Source organism: Chanos chanos, chromosome 6, assembly GCF_902362185.1.
Source record: "Chanos chanos chromosome 6, fChaCha1.1, whole genome shotgun sequence".
NCBI lineage: Eukaryota > Metazoa > Chordata > Actinopteri > Gonorynchiformes > Chanidae > Chanos > Chanos chanos.
Genome location: NC_044500.1, coordinates 28893121 through 28916233, shown reverse-complemented (window position 1 = coordinate 28916233; position 23113 = coordinate 28893121). Strand labels below are relative to the sequence as shown.

The window sequence follows — 23113 nt, the reverse complement described above, 5'->3', positions numbered from 1 at the left end:
CAAAACAAAACAAAACAAAACAAAACAAAAAACCTTTAACATACAACCACAACGTGACCCCACGATGTCAGAAACTGACGCCCACCTGACATCTTTTGCCCGCTGGGGAGAGGGATGATGGACTTTTAAGTATCCACATGATGCATCACCATAAGCTTGGACAGTCTTTTTTTTTTCTTTTTCTTCGATCAATCATTAAAATCCACACACAAGCTCTTGTGCTCGATAAGGTTAAGTACAAACACAGACAACATGACTCCTCTCGCCAATGACTTCCCATAGTGCAAAATTTATTGTTGGTAAGGTAGAGTGCCCAGAAAGGATCTTTTGTACCCCTTTAAAAAAAATATTTACATATATTATTTATACACAATGTCAGAAGGCTCCTCTTTTATCCAACAGCATAGTGCTTTTGTTTCCAACAAAGGGATATCTTCTTTGCTTGGACATCTGGCAAGGACAGGACAGACTTCAAGCTTTCTAATCGACTATCTATTTTTTCTCAAGCACTTCCAATATTCTCCGTACCATACAGGGTTGGGATTGGGGCATAAAAACAGAAAAAAAAAGTAAAAAAAAAAAAAAAAGTTGAACAAAATATTTTTCTACAGTCCTTGAATGGTGATTAAATTTTTTTTTTCTTATCTGCAATGCTGTAGTGACCTACAGTGGAGCATGTGTTTCCGTTTGTTTATTTGTAAATGAGCATCAGTCATGTTTTATTCATCTTTCATCATTATTCAGCATCTTTTAGCCAAAATAAAAACAAGAAACTATTTAAGAGACAATTTAAGGCTCCTGTTTGTATCCATGGGGACAATCAAAAAAATATTCTTCAAATTTGATATTAAGTGATACTTGGTTGTGTGAGAGTTTTATTGCAAATACAGTGTGTCTTGACAGGGGAGAATACTGCATTTCCTCAGTAAGGCTTTGATTCTGTCTGAGATTTTTGTGACCAGTAAGATTCCTCATGAAATGTTAAAAATGTATGTTCCATGTTTTTTTCACAGGATGGAAAAGAGAGAGAAATAAGTTGGAAAGGTAATGCCCTTTTCCCAGTTCCCAACTGACCACATTAAAAGAAATAAAGATTTAGTGGCAGATAACCAGTGCATACAGTAGTAGTACAAATTGAATATCAAAAATTACAAACTTTTAATGTCGATGAGTCACATTCTATATGCTTAGGTTACCTGCTGTGTGTATTTATCTATTTGCACTTTTGTGTTCTTGTGTGTCTAACCTGCACCACATTCTATATTCAATACAACAGGTATAAAGGGGCATTTTGTATCTGTTCCATATGAGATTCAGCTTTGGGAGTTTGAGAGAACGAAGTGAACAACAATGTCCTTATACCATTACTTGGTATGCGCCTCATTATGGAAACTGATTAAGTGAAGGTCCACACCAGTATTACATGCCCTTGTTTTCAGTGCTCCCTTCAGATCTGTTGTCCTTGTGCTGTTTGCAGGGTAAAGCTGTGACTATCTGAGGGATCGCAGTGGGTATGTAAGTGGATGGCGAGGTTACACGAACTGTCGTAATTTGCTACCTTGAGATAACCCTTTTCCTGTTCCCTTTTAAAGGTACTGAGATACACTCTTTTCTTTCTCTCCTTTCTTCTTTTTTCTTTTTGTCTTTTACAAGATCATGAGTAAAAAGAAGATCAAAGTGGCTGTGAAAGGGTGCCTTGAGACTTGGGAATGTCACACTGAGGTGCTAGCTGCATCTGAAGAGGGGAGGAGTTGGCTTTTTTCTTCTCAACACTTTGTCTTAGCTTATAATTTTTTTAAATCTGTTAAGGATTTGGATGAGTGTAATTCATAAAAAGATCATCTTTGTAGACATAAATCTTGAGTAAATTCAGTAATGAAAACACCGGGGACATTTATCTGTTTTTGCAGCTCTTATGGGATGTGGTACAGTTAATACTGTGTATTGTAGGCTCTACATATGTGGAGTGAAACCCAAATCAGTGCTTGGCAAATTGTGTCTTATACTCTGTATCGAGTTTCAGAATGTCTCCCAACAGTTTAAGAAAGAAAAAACCAAACTGATAGATTTTCCAAAACAATTTCAAATGATAAAAAAAATGTCTACAGACATACAAACACTAAAAATGTCTCTTTTTCCACTAGTTTTATCTTACTGTGCTTTTGTCTCTCCAACATTTGCTCAAACACATGCCCTTTTGAAAAAACAGAAATGATAAATTCTCTGCCATGTGGCTTCAGTTTTTGTTGTTTTACAAGTAATTCTTCTTTTAACCGGTGAATTAAAGTTACATTAAAAAAAAGTGTATTTGTATACTGTGTACCACTAGCTTCCGAGAGTAAGAGGCAGAGAGACTGAGATAGACGATAAGATCCTTGGGGAGTGTTGGAGGTGGAAGAGACATACAGTGCACAGAACATAATTTGGGATGCAGGGGAGAGCTCAGCCAGCACAAACTAGTGGCACAAATGTATGAGTGTGGATGCATATGTATGTGTTTGGTGCCCCATCCCCACGCCTACATACTTTGTCTAAGAGCAGCCACAGCGGTCGACAACCATACCAGGTATCTTTCCGTGGATGATCTGTTGTTTATCATTAAAGTAGAGCATGTTGATGGGGGACATCTTGGTTGGGGTGCAGCATGGTCCGGCGGAGCCGCGGGGATTAGCATGCTGCACCAGGTGGGTGTGAGGGTACTTCTGCATGAACATGTACTCGCACTGGCCTGAGCAGTAGTTGGCCTTGTAGCGTTTGGGTGCTATGATCCAGTCCCAGCCAAAGGCTTCAAAGTCAACAGTGAGTGGGTAGCGGCAGCAGCGGGACTCGGTGGAGTGCTCGTCGCAGTCCAGGCCAAGGTTTCGTCGAGAGCGTTTGGTTGTCTCAAGAACCTTCACCTCCAGGAACGGCTGCTGGAGGTCAGGGGGAAAAGGGGAAGGGGAGGGAGGGCACAAACAGAGGGGTGAAACAGTGAGGACAAGCAAGAATAATCTTCCACTCAAAGATGATGTTGATGAACAACTGTCCAGTTCTTAATATTTTGTGTCAGTGGCTAAATGACATTGTCGATAACAATGCATAAGTTACACTGCGTCTTAAAACCTGTTAATTTTAGGTTAAGCTAAGACAGAAGCTCTTTGTTGCTGTGCTCAAGAAGACGAGGGAGAAGGAGAGTTTTGGTACTCAAACTGCCTGAATAAGCCATTTCTAGAACACTGAATGCAAGAGCTTTGTCTTCAAGTAGATAAAGATACCCTGAGAACATTACAGGTAACAAAGTCCATAGGACTTTCAGAGTTGCAAGGGTCATCCTCAGACTCTGAAAAGCTGACATTCTATAGGCAATACTTGACCTCTGACCTCACATTTTTGTCAGCGTAACCTTGACCCCTAAAATCCTCGTGAATGAGGGAGATTTTAATGCCGAGTGTCTTAACATTTTGTATTCAACGTAAAACTGACTTCTTTTTCCAGAGCAGCTGGATGTGAGAGCAAGTCTGCTAATGCTCTCCAGCACGGGAAACAAACTGGGAGGTTACTGAGGTCAAATCCTGTCAGCTTGGGCTCTGCTCTCTTTGTTTGGTGGAAAAAAGGAGATAAACCCCAGAGGACCAGGAGGGAGTTTGATTGTTTTTTTGCTGTTTTTAGGTTGTTTTTGTTCTTTGACTAAAAAGTCTCTGATCTTTTTTTCCATCAACTCTTTGAAAACAGAACTTTAATGTAGGGAGACCAGTGAGTTCTTTAGATTCCCAATACAACAGAAGCTAATTTTTGACAACACATCATAATCAACACTAGTGGTTCTAATCTCCAGTCCTGGGGGCCCACTGTCCTGCATGTCTTTGTTTTAACTGTCCTGAGGTCTGGACTGACACACCTGATTCCACTGATCAGTTAATTATCAAGCCCCTGATTAGCTCAATTAACTGTGAAAACAAAGATGTGCAGGCCCTCAGGACTAAAGCTGAGAACCACTGATTCACACCGTCATTTAAAAAAGCTGAAAAGTTGATTCATGACACCAATCACAATAGTGACAAGAGTGATGAACTACAATTTATCACTGATCCAGCTCTGGTAGGTCTAAGGGTCCTTACCAGCCCCTCCTCCCCAGGCCGCAGGGATGTCACTGCCAGGTCATTACCGCTCTCATCAAAGGCATTTATGTCGATGCCCCAGTTGGTGTGAGGCTGCTTGAACCAGTTCTGCAGCACATGTTTGAAGTCGATGCTCTGCCAGTGTCCCGAACGTGAGTTGAGCTCAATCTTGAGCGAGCGAATGCGGATGTGCCTACTGCCCTGTTCGGTGACAGGCTTCAGCCGCAGAATCTGCAGGTAAACTGTGGAGGTCTGCTGCAGTGGCCGCAGGTAAACCCACAGCTGGGCTTTCAGCACCTTTGTGAACATCAGCTTCGGGCTAAACTTAAAGAAGCAGCAGCTGGGTTTCCCATCCACCTGCACCAGGGGCTCCGCTGTTGGCAACACAAAGAGGATGCACATTTAATGCCATAGCAATGCCCTGAAATGCCTTGGTCTTGAATCTCTTTAAGAACTTGACACAACTAAAAAGGAGTGTGATCATAGCAAGCATGAGAATGTACAGAAACCTCTATTTTGTACAGATGACAGACATCAAAACGTTTACCACCTAAGGTAATCTTTACAACTGTCAAGTGAGTGAGTTGAATTTGCAAGCATTACACAGTGTTGTACATATCTGATTACACTGTTCAGCTCTAGTAGATACACAGGCTTATGCATATCTACAAAAAAGGGCAGATACTGAGTCCACAAATACACAGAAAAAACATCCAATCTGACCCCAGGGTTTCCATGGTAATCACTGTGCTGCTGAGCCACTGGATCACAGCAGCTACTGTTTTATTGAACTGAGATAGAGCTTATCAACTTGGGGAGAATCCTTAGTGGATATGAAAGCGAGCTCAATCCTAGCTCCAGATTCTTTTACCATCTTATTCATCATATGTACTCATGTTTACTGGTGTCACTCCACACACTAAGGCAAACCTTGACTTCTGTCCTTGTAATGGTTACTATGTCTAGCAGCTGAATGTTTTTAAGACCTATGCTAATTAACATAGTAATGGCAAATCCCTGTATCAAAAGATGATTACAACTCAGTACCAAATACAGTCCAGTGTCTTCAGCACCACGGACAGTGCCTCATCTGAGGCTCCACCTAAATGATTGAATATGCCTAAGAAGTTGGATTCAATGCCAGACCACACCCCAGTATGTCAAACAAATGGACAGAGTATGTATAGATATGCAATACAGACTTTGAAGGAGTTTAAAGAGAATAAGAAGCATTGTGATATGTGACAGCCTGAAAATATTTGGTTTTGTGCACCTGTCCCGAACTCCAGTTCTTTTGCCTGACTCATCAGTTTTGGTTGCTGTAAATTTCTCTCTTTGTAAATGAATTTTCATAAGGGTTGTTCACATCCAGCAATTGGTAGAACAGGCAATATGATACCTTAAGTTATTTTTATAAGTTCAAATATCATATTTCTTTGTGCTTTCAAAGGCCTTTCAACATCATTTTGTTATTCATTTCAATAACTCTTTTTAATATAATGTCCTATTAGGTTAAACTTAATGGGAAGATGCTTAAGTTCAATCACCTCCATCTGATACATTTGACAGAGGTGACTCAAAAGGTCAAATTAAGACTACCGAGGCAACTTGGGAAACCATACCTTTGCTATAACTTGCTGTAACTATCACAAGTTTAATGTATGTCTGTTACTGACACAAAAGGGCTTTGTTCACTTTGTTTGTCTTAAACAAATACCTTGTTCTTCTAAAAAGATTCTTATAAAAGATTCTTTCAAGTAAAATCATACAAAATTCAATATGGATTAAGATTTCAACTTTTTTTTTGGTGCTCAGGGGCTTTATAAAGACCATCCAAGACTTCCTATAGTGCTTCATAAAAGTAAAATCCATTGCCATCACCAGAGAAACACAAAGTACTCAAAAATTAATGTTGATCCTCATCTGTCATCTACTGGGTTCAAAACATACCACAATCCACTAATAGGAGAGTTATCAACCACTTCCATATCAAAGGGCTATTTTAAAGGGCAGACATTTCAAAAAGTCTTTACAGAGAGTAACTAACAAATGTAAGAGCCTGGGGTTTCATAAACAGCACTGGCACTTGAACTGGAAACAGGTACTCTGGCATGAAAATAGAGATCTTTGGCCATTTACTCCAGTGGAGGGTTTAGACAATGCATAAAGACCCTCATACTTCTGATAAAATATAGTGGTGGATCCTTGATGTTCTGGGGCTGTTTTGCCTTAACTAGTTCTTGGCCTTTTGCTAAGGCCAATAGCATAAATGAACCATACGAAGAACCGGGATATTTTAGAAAACAAAGAAATATTTTTTTGACCATATTTTGCCATGGACCTCTGCACCATGGATACCTCAGGATACTATTATCCTGTTCCTTACAACAAACTTTTCAACGGAGGAGGGCAGTCAATGAGCCCAGCTTGAAAACTATCAAGGGCCCGGGTAAATTTCTTCCAATATCTTCATTACTGTAAAACACTGCCAAAATAAGGGCTCAGTGTCAGTCTTTGTGCAAGGGGAAGTTGCACAAAGTACTGCCAACATGAATGGTGTCAGAGTTAGATATTAATGCCCCCAAAAGTTACAAAAATGCCCCAGAAATTTAAAATGCAGGGGCAAAAAATGGCTTTATAATGAACATCCATGTTTTTATTTGTAACATTTGAAGTATTTGGTTGTATTTTTATCTAGTCATTCGGATGAAAAGTGCCTCTGGGATTTTAGTGCCTCTGGGAACACTCTAGTTGCCTGTGGCTGGTAAATTAGTCAACAGTAACATGCAGCATTTTTAATTCTCTCTGGATAGTTCACCTAAGCTAAGGCAAGTGTTCATAGAGTGGGTGAAACAGAATGGTTTCTGATTAAAAACACACACTGAACTGTGCACTGGTAGACAGGACAGGGATAGCTCATTCTATGCATATTCTAGCATAGCGGCCAACTATTTAAAATATATTCCAGCAGAGCGGAATACCTTGTACCAACTCCTATTGTGTGAGGATATCTTGTCATTGCTCACTTACTTTTATATTTCATGATTTAAAAGAAAATAGCCATGACTGTACAGTGTGAGTAATAATTTCATAAACTGATAACACTAGAGTGTTTGTGTTAACTGGATGACATTATCACATGCTGTATGCACTGTCTTTGAATAAGTTTGTAAAAAAAATGCTCCTGAAAATCAAAAATCAGCACTTGACAATAAAGTTAATTTCTGACACAGGGTGGTAATAATTTTTTAGACTTAGTATTTTTGCCTGTAGGATGATCGACCTCTAATCACTTATTTTAATCATATATTATTTTAAACATGGTTTTGTCCTAGATCATTATTCAAATGTAAAAAGAAAATGATAAAGAGGAGTTTTTAGACTAAGCTCTTTTGAATCATATGTGTCAGAACATAGTTTGGCTTATATGTTTATATGTTTGGCTTATATATTTAGATATATTTGTGTCTTTCAATTTTTACCCATGATTCCATGTAAAACATGACAATATGTGAAAATGAGTTTTACATTAGACAAAAACAGCTCTGTCTGAATATCTTTTGATTGTGAAGCAAGCAGATATAGGTGTCAAAACACAGAACCCAGCACCCTCTTCTTCTCATTGTTCTCGGAGGAGGGGAGTGTGGCTCCCTCACTTTACATAAACTATGGGGACCTGTCAATCATTGTTAAATCTGTGGTTGCTTAGGCAACCTGCAAAGGCCTGCTGGGTCAAAAGGTCATTTTAGCACCTAGGTCTAGTTAAGAAATGGGGTCAGGGGTGAAAACTGTCAGCCTTTTACATCCCTGGTGGTGCTGAAGAGGGGGGTCAGTCCTAATAGCCAAATTGAGTTTGAAGGTCAAGGTCAGCCCTATGGCAATGGTAATATATGTTTTTCCCCTGTCCTTCTCCTGAAAGCATACAAGCACCATTTTGACAGGCTGAAGATGCACAACAACAGACTCCAAACTCCAGTTTGTTGTTGTCCTTTGAGTTCCCAGCAGCCACTTGTGAGCTGTTCACAAGCAGGCTTCGACTGACTGAGAGAAAACAGTACAGGCGTTTTTTGGGAGCCCAACATCTCTGAATGTTGTAATCAAATTAACTGGCAAGCACAAGAGGACATGAATTCAATGAGGTAACGAAAGAATATCCATTATTCGACTTCAGTGGAAAGTTGATCAGAAGCCAAGCGAGTAAGAGGCAAGGTCCCTGGGCTTGGATCTGCTGGGCCAGTCATTAGTGAGTGTAAATTATACAGTGTCTCACGCTGGAGAGACAATATAGCAATGTTCCTCTCTGCGGGTTGTTGAGGTCACACCAATTACAGTGGGTGTTGTTGTGTTTATGTGCCAGGACCAAATGCAGGGTGATCCTGCACTTCCCTAGGTTTTCTCACAATTACGAGGGTTGAATTGAGAACTGAACTAAGTGTGTGTGCATGTATGTGTGTGGGGGTGGGTGGGCCAAAAAAGGGTGTTGTGATGCATCTAGTGTGATAGCACAGTAGTTAGTGGGAGGCTGCGAGTCTACTTCCCATTTGCTTGCAACACTCTCACTTACAGGCACTGCTGCTGCCTGGTCTCCATAATGAACAGGGAAATATTTCTATGCTTAAGCTTTTCTTTGCCTGTATACAGCCTCTCCTTAACCAAGACTCATGACAATACCCTAAGCATTTCGATGTCCAGGTCCACACCACCTGGATTCACCCTGTGACGAAAAATAAAGCAAAGGGAGCACACCCTGAGAGAAAAGTAATCTGCTGACACTCCACGTTAGGTTGCCTGGAGTTCTCACAAACTGATGCTCTGTGGATAGTACTTGTTATCTTGGTTTTCTCCTCACCTCTGGAGTCAATCATAGTTTATAATTCCCAGTGCCAATGCAACATGCTTCTTCATGCAGGCCCTGACCTTGCAAACCTGATGGTGTCAGGAACAGGACAGAATGTACCTGAAATCTCTGATCTGACCAGTGCATGTCACCAGGCTACTATTGGTACTTACATTTGTAACTGAGTTCCAGCTGCTATCACCCCAAATGGACAAAGGCCTAGACAGGGTGGTTTAAACACGAATACCTACCTGCTGCCACATCTGTCAGGACATTCCACTGATGTGGTTAAAAAACAAATACTATCCATCCTTTTGGACAACATTCATCATATTCATATAATACATCTGGACTCCACAAGCAGAGATGGAAAACATTAAGGCTGAAAATTCAATCATGCCTGAGGAAACTTCAGAATGATTAGAGGAAGAAAAGACCTGGGCAATCCAGAACTCTGTAGACAGAAGAGATGTACGCAACTTCTTGCTTCAAATCAGATCAGCCAATACCAGACCTCTAATTAAGGACTAACAGCACATGGCTCAGAGATTAGCCGAAGACTTTGAGGTCCTCCCCCACCTAAACCAACACCTCCATCGTAGATGAACAACCACTGTTACTCACAGATGATGGCATCCTTGCAGAGATCCTGCGACAGGAAGGACATTAGGGAAAGCATTAGGTCACTCCATCATCCAGGTATGGGAAAACGATGACATCTCCTAGCATTGGCATGATGCAATAAGTCAATCAGTAGCAGGGGAAAATGGGTCATGACTGTGGCTGGTAAAGTCCCTGTCAAGGCAATGCTATGGAAGCTAATGCAGCGAGTAACTGAAGACCTGCCAGAATCTTTGTATGGCCAGAGCACAATTGGCACATTGATTTTCACGGCCTGTCAAGCATTTGTTAAAATCCTGCATCAGTCTTCTGATGGATGACCCACATAACACCAAGTGTCAAAGTCTGAACACCTCAAGGTATAAACAGCAGTTGTTGTAAAGACCTAAATCAAGATGGGACTCACTGTGAACATCACCAAAAATGAGGAAATATGTCCTTGCCAATTTCTTATTAAGGACAGTCCATTTTCAGTTACTTCATCATTTACACAACTTGTGTAGGATCCTCTTTTTTTTGAAGGGCTGAATATGGTATGAAAAACAGGATCAAGATTGCCTAAGCATTCTTGGTTAGCCTGAAGAAGAGCCTGTTCTCTAATAAAAACCTCAGCTTGCACACCATAACAACGGTATGCCGGGCCCTTAGCATTAATCACAATTTTTACAGCTGTGAGTCACGCACCTTGTAGTACAACTACTTGATACCTGGAGTCTTTCACATTGAATATCTCTAGTGCATTATTGGAATTAATTGGGGGAACATGTGCCTCATTCTGGAACTCCACAAAGGACAAATAGAACAAAAAAAAGTAGAGTCTGTGGTAATATTCTATCAGCTGCATTGAGCTGTTAGCTCTAAACTCTGCATGCTCAAATACACACACACAAGTGCTTCGCCAGGGGATACAAAAGGAAGGCATAAGGACCAAGTCAAAACATCCATAAGGAAAAACATAATTTATCAGGTGAAGCTAGAAATTACTGTGTCTCTATGAAGAGGAGAGGAGAGGAGATACCAGGAAGGGAACCTGGTCATGATTGTTTCACAAACTCAGACTTAAGATGCGACAATTACCCCACAATACAACATGTGGCTCCCTTTTTGGCTTGAGCTCTCACTGAAAAGCATGAATAAGATGGAAGTAGAAGTCATTCCACTGGACACGACTGAAGCAGTATTACACTGGAAAGAATATACAGTACAGTACTTAGCCACTTATTTTGTTTATCAATGCCCCCACAAATCACAGCTTTGAAATCAATAGTTGTTATGTAAGTTAATTATCCTGTTTATTACATTTAAACTTTTGTATGATTCTGGGGGGTCGTTTTGTTGTAATGGATGATTCATCTGGGTCCAAACAGTACTCTACAGTGGCTCATTAAAAACAGTTTTACATAATCAAAGTACATTGTAACAATATGAAACACATGCTCCAAAGAATAACTGCATGTGTTTAAATTAATTATCCATCCATCAGGGTAATGTAATACCAACCATCATGTGTCTACTCCATCATCACTTCAAACATCAGCTCTTAATTAGGTGCAAATGCAAAGAGGCCAATCTGAACATCTCTGCATATGGATTTTTAATGACTGCAGACACAAATTATATGGTCATGTTAACAAGCTAATGTCCAACTAAATAATATCCTGTATTTGAAAAAATATATTAAAAAAGACCTATATGTGAGTATGTGACTGTATATATCTATATCTATATCTATATCTATATCTATATCTATATCTATCTAGATGGATAGATAGACAGATAGACAGACAGACAGACAGACAGACAGACAGACAGACACATATTTAAATATTATAAAATGCTAATGTGTATGCTTTTCACAACCAACTGAAAGGGAGCCGTCCAAATGGTAACATTTCAATTTTGAGGGAAACTGATTTTGTGTTTTGTTTCGTTCTTTTTTTTTTTTTTAGTCTCATAACATCATTTATTCTCAAGCTAGTTAACAAGTTAACCAGCTAACATATTCATACTAATTGCAAATACTCAAAGCAGAGACTTGGCACAACTATATTAGGACTTCACTTAGAGGACTAGGGTTGTGTGGCAGAGACCATAGTATATTTACATGGCTGTGTGTTTAGATTACTAACACACACACACACAAACATACACACAGAGTGCAGGAGCAACCAGCAACCGAGGGGGTTAGTCTTTTAAGACCCCCATCCCATTAAATCCAACTATTTTCTATGTTCTCCCTCTCCGCCCAAGCAGCAGGGAATGCTTTCTTGTGCTGCAATTATGTTCAGTGCACTGTGTTTGGGGTTGTGAATATGCAATTCAGTGACAACATGGAGGTGGTGCTGGTGCCAGTGCCAGCACTGTGCAAAGGATACTGTGCAAAGTATGAAATCAATCGACTGGGGTTTAGGCATATTTAATCTTTCCCTTTCAGTAAAACAGGCAGGCATTAAACCATCGTCTGTGTCCACCCTCTGAAATGCTCCTTTGGCTTTGGTTAGCCTCAGTAGAAGTTTTCATACATTGCAATTGTCTGCACAAGATAATACCTTTCCCTCTTGTTTACAGCTGGGCTGGGGCAGAGCTTGTGATTTTCTAGGACTTCAAAATCTGGCATATTAGGAAACTCTTGAGCTTAGTTAGAACAGTATCCCCCACACTGCAGAATCAAGCCAAGCTTGTTTATCAAAGTCATGTTTCTATTGTTTTGACAGGACATACACAAGCTCTCTGAATATACAGTTGTTGTATAGGGCAGCACAATGTGCACTGTCAATTCACTTGTATGTGTGTTTGTGTGTGTAAATGACTGGTACATACACATGGAAGAGGAATGGATAGCATGGATAGCAGTGAGCCTGAAAAAAGCAAAAAAAAGAGAAAACTGTCATCTGCTGTTAATGTATAAAACGATAGTGCCTGATTGCAGGTACTCTGTCAAAAATGAGAAAGTGGGGTTCCATTTGCATATATATCTATATTTTCTTTTCTTAATGGGAAATGCAAATGTGGTATTTTGAGAAAAGTGTGCGTTGGGGAGCTCGAGTGCTGGATAAATGTGACTCTAGGGTATCCCTGCGCACCTTGGCAAATTAATCATTCTGACACGTTCACGACCCCTCTAATAAGACAGGGGCCACAGTGCACCCCCTTCTACCGTCCCGGCTCAGGCCGCCCCACTCACTCTTTGTTTGGCCCCCAGTCCCAGGAGAACGGAGCAGGAGAGTGGGGGAGGCCACGGGACGGAGGAAGGGTGGGGGTGCAAGCGCCGAGTGAGACCCCTCATTCAGAGCGCTCCCATGGGACACAGCCAGGCACAAGACTCCTATTAGGGCCCCAGCAGAGCAGCCCCCCAGGAGCAACAAAAGCAGGTCCCTTATGCTCCCCCCAATACTCACATGTTCCACACCAGTGAGCCCCTTAACCTGCCAGATAAAGAGTGGAGCCCTAAGACACACAGTCGCAGATGTAAACACAAACACATTCATACAAGCCTCATACCTTGAAATGCATAATCAAACAGACACGTTTTGCATGAATGCGTTCTTCTATATACATACAGTCATTTGCACAGCTGCATCAGACATTCACTCAAGCTCCACACTGTAACACAAACACAGCACACACACATGCGTTCACATCCACATGTATATTTAGAGACACTAGGGCCTCAGGTTGACTCCGGAGACATGCAGAAGGTGGCTTACAATAATATACTGAAGAAAGATACACAGAAATAAGTCAGGCACACTACAGATTCAGCTTTACATTAGACAGAGTGACAGTACTCCAGGGGCAGAAAACTGTAATGATGCCTGACACTGCTTTTTGGAGGGAAGCTCTATTTTTACTGAAAAAGGAAAACTGTTTCAACACATCATTTTACAGATTATATTACATTTTTTCCAACAATAAAGAATGTTTCACCACTTAACAAAATGCATTCATATCTGTATGAAAAACCCTGCAGTTACTTTTCATCAAAGCAATGTTTCTGAGACCTTAATCATAGCTACTACATCACCACAACTCTAGATCGGTAAAAACGTACGGTTGCACACCAGTGATCTCATGCCAAGGATCGGGGGTGTCACTCTTTAGGCTTCTGTCACTGTGTTATTTCTCTTGGTGTTGACATTGACATAGCTTTCAACACAATATCCAGCACTGAGTCCACACCCATTGTTGGATGGATTGAACAAGATCCCCAACAACTCTGTTGGTGTCTTTCCTCTCCCAGCAGATAGACTCGCATGAAAAAGACACATGATACAAAAAAACGATGAAACCCAGTAACCTTGCAGTAGAATTCACAAGGACAATTCCTCACAGTTGTGCATACAGTGTTGTGTGGTTCTTTCCACTGTCATCAATGTATTTTTTACAAATGAGGGGGAAATGTTTCAGGCTTGGTTCTTATTTCTTACAAAAAAAAAGTAGAACCTTTGCTCCTTTCTTATCAACCTGACTGCAGTACTGCACCATAGTTTCATTTAACTGAAAAAAAAATGCATCAAACATATGCATCAAAGCCATGGATAGCACACTTCATTTTTGTCCATTTGTTTCATGGACCATTGTGGTAGTCTGATTCTGAATGGCAATCTGCATCTAAATAAATAATTCATGAAATAAATTAATCTATATTCATGTTTGCTGTCATTAAGTATTTTTTCGGGCACTGAGAAAATGAGATGACTGACAATGAGTGAGGGGGCATCGTCTGACCTCTGTGGTCTATCCCTGTTCCCTTCACCCTCTCTATCTCTATCTCTATCTCCCCCACACACCCTCTGTCATTCCCATGAGTGACAGGGTATATTTTGCAGCCGTTGTTTCATGTTCCATTCTGAAAATTATAATGATCAGGATTAGGACTGAATTGGCCTTAGAGTGAAACATCCAGCATAATTACTTACAGTGGAAATAAAAAGTAATTTTCATCAAATGTGGCACTTGCTTAGTGGCACTTGCTTAGTCATTCCTATTTTCCTTTGTACATTAACAGCATCATGGAACTTGCTCCAAAGTGCTTTTGCAAACTGTCCATAATGAAATTCACATCCTGCGTTCGCTTGCTTCCGTGTGGCAAATGCTAAATGGAAATGGAAACATGTGCTATAGCCCCCCCCCCCCCCCCCCCCCGCCTCCCTTCAATGGGAAGCTATCTCAGAACACTTTAGATCCTTATTAAATTTTCATGTCCATATTCATTGACAGCAGTGTTCCACCCCTTTATTCTCCATCATCTTTCCGGCTTATCCGAACCCTTAATGGCAGTCTAAAATGATCCAGCTGCACTTCCCTTGATTAAGCCCCCCTAAGTTATGATGAATGGACGTCCTCAATAAATGCACTCTGTAGTCAGCAATGTGACTGGCTCGTAATAACATGCTCTGTGATTTTCATTTTATCGTTCTGCCCTCTTCATTCCTTCATTCTGACAAAACGCTTAATTAGTGCTGGGCACTGAGTAATTATTTCCTTTATTAGTGAGACATAACATCTGTCTCAGCTCTTTACCATGGGCCTATAAAAGCATACTGTGATAAAACACTCCATGAGCTTTCAGTCCCTTTAGGAGAGTCCTGGGACGCTTGTTGCTTCAGGCTGACTCATGAAATGTGGTGTGGCAAACAATACGCGCCCCCCCATCCCCCACCACCACACACACACACACACACACAGAGGTACACACAACCTTACAGGGTCTACCTGTGGCTAATCAACAATCACTCACGAGGATTTTGCCTTTCCAACCTTCCTAACAATACAATATACCCACTGTGTGCTACAAAGAAGCCTACACGTTTACCACACATTGCCACCCACTACATTACAAAGCAATACATCAAGTACACTGAATAACATTTTAAACAATTAGGTGAGGGACAGAGTAGTTGCACTGGCAGGACAGTAATCCCGATCTCAAGCTTTCAGTATGTACAATCAGCATGTAATCAAAGTTATTCCCCCCATTGTTGGCATTCCAAAAAGTATTTGTTTCAGATTTGGATTCAAAGCAGCAGTCAATGCTTTTTTCTCTTGTTCTAACATTATTCCTGTTCAGTACCATCTATTTGTAAACATTTTTTCGATATCCAGCATACGCTACCAATAACTGCCCTTATAACTGTCCCAAAATCAGCTATAAAGCACAGGCACTGAAGTACTGCATTTTCTAGCAATCTGGTTCTGCCCAGTGGTAATCACAGCCTTCCAGTAACGGTTACTATTTCTGAAAAAACCCACAACAGGAAAATCACTAAATCACCAAAACATGTGGCCAATAATTGTCTTCTTTAGCAGATTGCATGATTCAGAGAGAATAGGTGAAGAAGCTGAAGACTACCAGACAGTGTAGCTCTGAATCTGGTTCAAGTGAGTTTTTGTTCCTTCTTCCTCTGCAGGCTGAAGATTTTAGCGTATCATTCTAATGATTTGCCTCATAGAATTAGAAAACAGTGCCTATGTGGCTGCTATTACTTTGAATAAAATTATTTGTGATGCACTAGTACTGGAAACATTAGCAAACATGACAAGCAGTAAGCTGCAGAGAGTTTTCTCTTGTTTTTAATGTTACAATTAAACCTTAATAATCTAAAGCATTTTTGACAGAACAGGCTACAGCTGTATCTGCCTTCTGAACACACTGTTGTCACTTACAGTTTAATATGTGCTTTTGCTGCTTGCTATTATAAACTCAGTGCCCTTTTATTCTATTTCTCACAGCAAGCTGGAACACAGTGTCCAAACTCCCTTCAATAGCTGCTGGAAAACGGGCCAAATCCCTACTGGATGTATGCGCACACACACCACACACATATAAGTAGTCATCTAGCTGAATCCACTCACTGACTGTTGATCAAGGATCAAAGACAGGCAGTGTGCAAAAGACGTGTAGGAATGAATGTGTAAATCTTAACTTATGCGTGTAATTAACATACATGTTTTTGTTTATGGTTTATCCCTTGGAATTTGACATATTTACTGTATTGTGACCAGTGATTGGTATACAGAAGGATTAGGGTCTGAGTTGGATGACTGCTGGTCTGATGGAGGGATCTAGTGGAGAGAGGTATGAAGAGTGAGAGAGGGACCGTGGGAAGAAGGGAGAGAGGGAGGAGAGAGTGAGATTCCTGACAGGGCTGGTGAAATTTCGCCCGAGGTATTAATAGACTTTGGTCCCTTTGAAAGTTTATTAGCCATAAAATTGACAGCATGTTGTGCTATTTCTACAGCCCCGCAGTGTCTTCCGTTTTTGTTTTTTTTTTTTTAAAAAAACAAACTAGCAGTGGCCAAGCATCCACTCAGAATTGTTCACAGATTCAGCTCTCCTCCTCTAGGCTACTGTTCTCTTGGCCATGCTCTCACAGAGACAACAATGACTGAGAAAAGGACTTTGGACACAGGCGTAACCATCAAACATGGTTCACTATGGAATTAATATATATGTGTGTGTGTGTGTGTGTGTGTGTGTATATACTATACATATATAAATACTTCACACAGTCATCATCTTCCCGCTACTTCACCCCACTGGTCAGAGGAGCCGGACTACAGTCTTGTCTTTTTTAGAGCTCTCCCTCTTAAGGTTTATGGTTCCTGCACTTTCAGGAAATGACCCTTTTATAGGGTCAACACTATAAAAGACTTGTGGTTTTTTTTTTTTTTTTTTTAGGTGGGAGTGGTTGGTAGATGGGTGTGTGTTTGGGGGTGTGTGTGGAGGGGGAGTGCTGTTTAATCTACTACCGGTTCTTTTTTGCGTCCAAAGAAAGAGACCCGGAGAAGTTAATTGGGTCCTCGTCCAATATATCACATTGCTGTGAACTCTGTGACCCTTTTTGTCAATGGGGGATTTTTCTTTGCTGTGAGTGCGTTGGTTCCTAGTGTGTGCATGTGTGTATGTACATTGATACACACCGTTAGGAAGTGCAAGATTAGACATCCCTTTTGAAGGATGTTTTGAGCTAAATAGCTCCAGGAACCAAAGTCAGAGAATAAAAAGTGTTCTATGACTGCTTCAGATATGAGTTCTGTCATGTTCTGTCATGAGTTCTGTCTGAGATGCGGAGAGGCATGCCTCCATCACCAGGGCAATACGAAAGGCTCTTAGTATAGAGATGGACAGTCTTTAGATGAGAGGAAGACAACAATCCATGTTCAAAGCAATCCATGCTCTGCATGCTCATGTGTGACTTATCAAATGGTATCTAACTGATGCTCAAGCAGAGAGTATATCTCAATCATGAGTGACTGCAGGTGTGAACTTGAATGGTTAAATCTGGATAAGATGGACCAATTACTAAAATGATTCAGAGCAACAATGGGGGAGGAGAAGGACTGACAAATTACCAACAAATGTTTTCAAATGTGCAAGCCTGTGGTTGTTAGAGAAGGGCATTGATGAGAGAGGAAGGTCTGGTTTAAATACTGAGACAGGTGACAAATGAGGGCCTGGTGGGGTCAGATCCCTACTGTGGCCCCATTCACACACACACACACACACACACACACACACACACACACACACACAAAGAAATACCCAGAGCTCCACAAAACTAGCAAACATATCTACATATGTAGCATATCATGCACACAAAAACTATACCTTTTCATTCACGAGACACTGGAGCACAGTTTTGAATAGTGGCGCACATTCACTTGTACTTGACACAGGATAAAAGATGAACGTGTGCCTTTAAGTGACAGACTATACACCATGAAAAGAAGAGTGGAGGTACAGCATGAAGTATACGTACATTTCTACTTGAATTGAATATGAAAATGACACTTCTCAAAGCCTGTATTTATATGCTCCTAACGCTGTTGGACAGCACTGCACTGCAATGCTGTATAGCACTGAAACGACTCATTAATTAGTGAGCAGGGAACACGAACTCTCTCAACCCCCTCTGCAGCACATAGGTATAAAAAACTGATCCCGTTCACATGTTCTGCAGGAAGCCTCAGGCCCCATCAAAGACACGTGTGAGGTTATCTCTGCACAGTGTGGAGGGAATAGTGTTTGAAGTTCTCTCTCTCTCTCTCTCCCTGAGAAATGGAGAGGCGTTTTTTGCTCCTATGGGATCCATTATGATGCCACAGGCAAGAACGATGCGGTCCTTCTCTCTCAGCATGAAAACCAGAAAGGAGAGGAGGGAATGAGGGACAGAGAGAAAGCGGGGGAGGAGTGTGAGGAAGAGGAGAGGTAAAAGAACGAGAGAGAAGAAAAGGAAGGAGGCTGAAGATAGAGAGGAGCCAGGAAGATTAGAAGGAGAGTGAAGGAAAGAAAGGAAAGAGAGAGAGCAAAGTTAAACACTAAGAGAATAAGTAAGAGATGGAAAGGAGAAGATGGTGAGAGGAAACAAATAATTCAAGGTAAAGTAGTTAGAAAGGAGGAAATAGTGAAAAAAGTGGGGTAAAAATGGGGAGAAAGGTGTAGAGAAGAGAAAGTTGGTCGACACAGCAACATTCCAAAAGTCTGTAAGTGTAATAGTTGATGTATTAAAAAACTATTTACTGCTCACTTTTGTTTTAAATATAAAAGTCTAGTATGTTTGCTAACATACAGCTGTGGTCAAAAATAGCACCCAGACTAACTGCACATAATACACATCTGCCTGTTTGAAAGTGTTACCAACGCTGCCCAACAATCACCATTATACAACAAAAGCAAGATCAGGTGTGAGCATGAGTGTAAGCAGGTATAAGCCCTTCTCTTAAAACTTTTCCTGTTGTTGACCAGTGACCGCATGCTTTTGCTTGATCAGAAACACATATACAGCATATACAGAGCTATAGAGCTAAAATACATAATACATTTATGACCTCTTTATACATACTCTCTCCCCACGAAAAACATAGACATTTGTATTTACTTTACAGACGTCAGGCTAATTCATTTCACCTCTATGATAACTTGAATTAGTGGATTGTTGTAACACAGGCAGAAAATCATTCACACAGGCCAAGTGAATTCTGACATGTCTCCTTTCATGTACCAACCAGGAGCAACCCCTGGAACACAAGGTAATTGGAGGCCACAGCTGTGTGCTTTACAAAACACATGTCACTCAGTTACACAGTAAAAAAAAAAAAAAAAAAAAAAAGACAGAGAAACTCGAACATATATCTCCATGCAGAGAGAAAGGGGAGCAAGTTGGGGGTTGCGGGGGGGAGGCTTAGACAGCTGTAACTGCTCAGGCAGTGGTTGACCATTACATGAACACATTGACCTTGCACACATGAGGGAAAAAGATGGGAAATGTGTAGGTCCTCTATAGATAAAGAAAGGAACAGGATATCAGCTTCTATGCACTGTGCTGGTGACTGCACAGCAAGGAGGTTGAGGAGGGTACCTCTTCAAAAGCAGACCGATGCAGTATATTAAAACCACATCTGTGTTAGTCGGGGCTTACAAATAAATAAAAGTAACAGTTACTATGGTCAGCACCTATTGTCTTACTCATCAATAATAATGAAAATGAATAGTCTTTTGAGAAGTTTTTTTTTATGACATGTAGCTCACTAAACATAGCTATATACGCCTTTACAGCTGTGCTTTTAACTCATCGTACTCATGATACTGAAGAAATTGCTTCGTTCAAGTGAACACGCAGATATTTAGTGGGACTGGAGGGATAGCACGGTTATCTCTCGTTTATCTCTCATATTTCCTTAGGGTACCTCATCTGAATATTCACTACGGCACTAAAAAAGTAGCCTGAAGGAGAACTACATGTAAACTGTTATAATTAAATTTTGTGCGCCCTGTTCTCTGGGACTGTTCAGCAGGCTACATTAAACTAATATTAAGTGCAGAAAGAAGCCTCGTTGTGAAAATAATACGTAACGTCCTGCTTTTCACCCACAAATTTCATCGCTCCCAGTATCTCAAGCGGTGGTTATACCGGTAGAGTTCATTATGCTGCCGGGAACAAGCCCGACGTGGGCTGAGTGACAATCGACCAAGAGGTTAGTTAGGGGAACACAAACCTATCTTTGTTCGCTCTTGGTAAAAAAACGGATTATTTGCTCGGCTTTTCGTCCGCCTTGTGCGGAATACATTATGTGTGTAAATGTTGTTGAACCCCGGCGATTCTTAGCGGAAAGGTCACACACTCCCCTCGACCCCAACTGTTCCTTGGGCTTTGTGTCCTCGGTGAAAAAAACGCGAGCTGTGCCTATAAACTTCGCATTTAAAAGGCAAGTGCGGTCGTGAGGGACTGCTGCAAAGGGGAAACAATAGCAGCTTTTTGGACACACTTTTTCTCACTGCGCCTAACAGCAGGGGAGTCGGTTAGAGCCCGTTCATAAAGGACTGGTCCAACACAGCTGCTGGGGCTCTACTGACATTTCTAATTTTTACTGCCATTCTGTTTTTATTTATTTCTTATATTATTGTATATGATTTTGGAAATTTCAGTCAATTTTAGTTAAGGTGTGAATACTCAGAACAGTCTATGTTACTGAAATGTTGAGACTTATGGTCTATGATCTAAAATAACCGTATCTCCCAAGTGCATCTGCCTGCCATGTGTTAAGCTACATTATCATTATTGATTTATGCATCCCAAACGAACATTGACCGTACACTGAAAGCCCTGTCAAACGACCTCTGAAAATGTAAACTAGCGGGGTCTAAAACGACATGCTATTAACGATAACAAACTTTGCAGACTATCTCCATTTATCACATACGTTTAGGGTTATTCTAAAGATATCTTCAGATATCTGGGTTTGATTCACATGAAGTCAGCTATATAATCACATGGCCAACACCTCCTGCATGATGATTTTGACCATATAAAAGTATGCACAAAGCGCACAGTATAATACACAAACCGACTTTGTGGGGGGAAATTCACAATGTCGGCTCAAAATTCGACAAATTATCAGAAGAAACGCGACACCCCTTCTACAGCTGCAACAACGACTCCAGTAATAATAATAGTAATAATAATAATAATAATAATAATAATAATAATAGTGTTAAAACTGAGCTCATTTCACTTTGTTGCCCCCACCTTAAAGTATAGTATGGTTCTTCACTGATTTATTCATTTATCAATACAAATTATATTGCCTTATTTTGACAACCACGGACAACAACTGACATCACTGCAGCTAGCATTAGTTAAGACGTTTGTCAGTGAACTCATGATTCTTCATACTACCACGATAAGTGGCGGAAATTATAACACAATTGAAAATAACATTTTCAAAAGTCTTCGAAAGTCTATGAGGGACGCTTCCCTTCAACGCGATGCGCTAATAATAGCTCAGTAAGAGACCGCAATATCTCAAGCCAGCTGCCGGATTACAAACGACTCATATAAACTACCGCGCCAAAGTTTCAGACTTACGCTCCGATGCCATTGTGATGACAGATTCTGTTGTGGCGTGATACTCGTCTGTTTCCATAAACTCTTCTTGGGAAGAGGCGTCTCCTTGAAAGTCATGATGGTCCAGAAGCTGTTGCAACGGAGGTGCCTTGGGCAGCAGCTGGTTTACCACTTCTCGGCTAATATTAGGCGCCTGTTTTAGCCGCAGTTTGCTGAGAATCTGTGATTTAATAGTCTCCAGTCTTAGAACCTTACTCTGTTCTCGCCAAACGCACGCAGAGCATTCACGAGCACCAGCATCCTCCACTTCGATGAGCGATAACCCGGCGTCCGTGGGCATCTCATTGACCGGTGGCAAGAAAAGGTTCGGTTCGTCGCTTCCGGACAGTCCCAACGAAATAAGAACCATCAAGCACAGCAAAAAGTTGTACCTTGCCATGACGAAGACTGATCAGAAAAGAAGTTTTCTCACTTTTAAGTGGCTTCAATGTTTCGTCGCCTCTACCTTTCCAGTGTAGGCTGCTTATGATGCTCAACTGGTCAAGCGAAGCACAGACTTATTCAAACGGTCTTTAGCTGAGGCAAGAGTTCCATAATAAATTTGCCAGCACGTCGTTTTTATAATACCCTAGTATTACCTATTGCAATTCAGCATGTTCCTTCATCGGATTCTGTTGTGTTGTTTGTTCTATCTGACGACTATCCAGTTCTCGTTGGAGTGAAATTACTTAGATATGTCATTGACAAGTGCACAAATACGTCTAGAAAGCCCCCCTTATATTTCACCGCTGCCCAGTGTCGTAATCCGTCTCTATTGGCTAAGATGGCAACAAAAGGCTCTCAGGTCTGTCACTAAGTCAAGAGAGAGAGAGAGAGAGAGAGTGAGTTTAACTATTAGTTGAAGTAGTTCCATATTGCTCATGTCTTGTACCATCAATCCAAATATTTTTATGGTTGCGTTTTAAAAGCGGATTTCTAAAACGCAGTCTTTGAAATAACAGCAGATAGGAATTAGGTTACTCATTGGATACGGTCTAGTTTGAAATGTTTGAAACCCTTGTAGTGCTAATTTGATTTTTTCCCATATGTGGGAAATACTGTTGTCATCAAGCATATTTCCTCTTTATCTCATAAGAACATACAATGCTGATGCTTGATAACTACTGAGAGGTTAACCGGTCGGACTCTGAAAAAGAAAAGCTCTACCGCCC

At 40.8% G+C, this 23113-nt stretch overlaps 1 protein-coding gene across 1 annotated transcript; it reads right to left on the bottom strand.

The window, feature by feature from the left end:
* Window positions 1-2531: 2531 nt before the first annotated feature.
* gdf11 (growth differentiation factor 11) lies at window positions 2532-22341 on the bottom strand. The gene is made up of 3 exons (XM_030776389.1): window positions 21924-22341; window positions 4098-4471; window positions 2532-2912 (listed from the first exon to the last, which is right to left on the bottom strand). Exons 1-3 carry the CDS (start codon window positions 22339-22341, stop codon window positions 2532-2534), a joined length of 1173 nt encoding a protein of 390 aa, XP_030632249.1.
* Window positions 22342-23113: the final 772 nt, after the last annotated feature.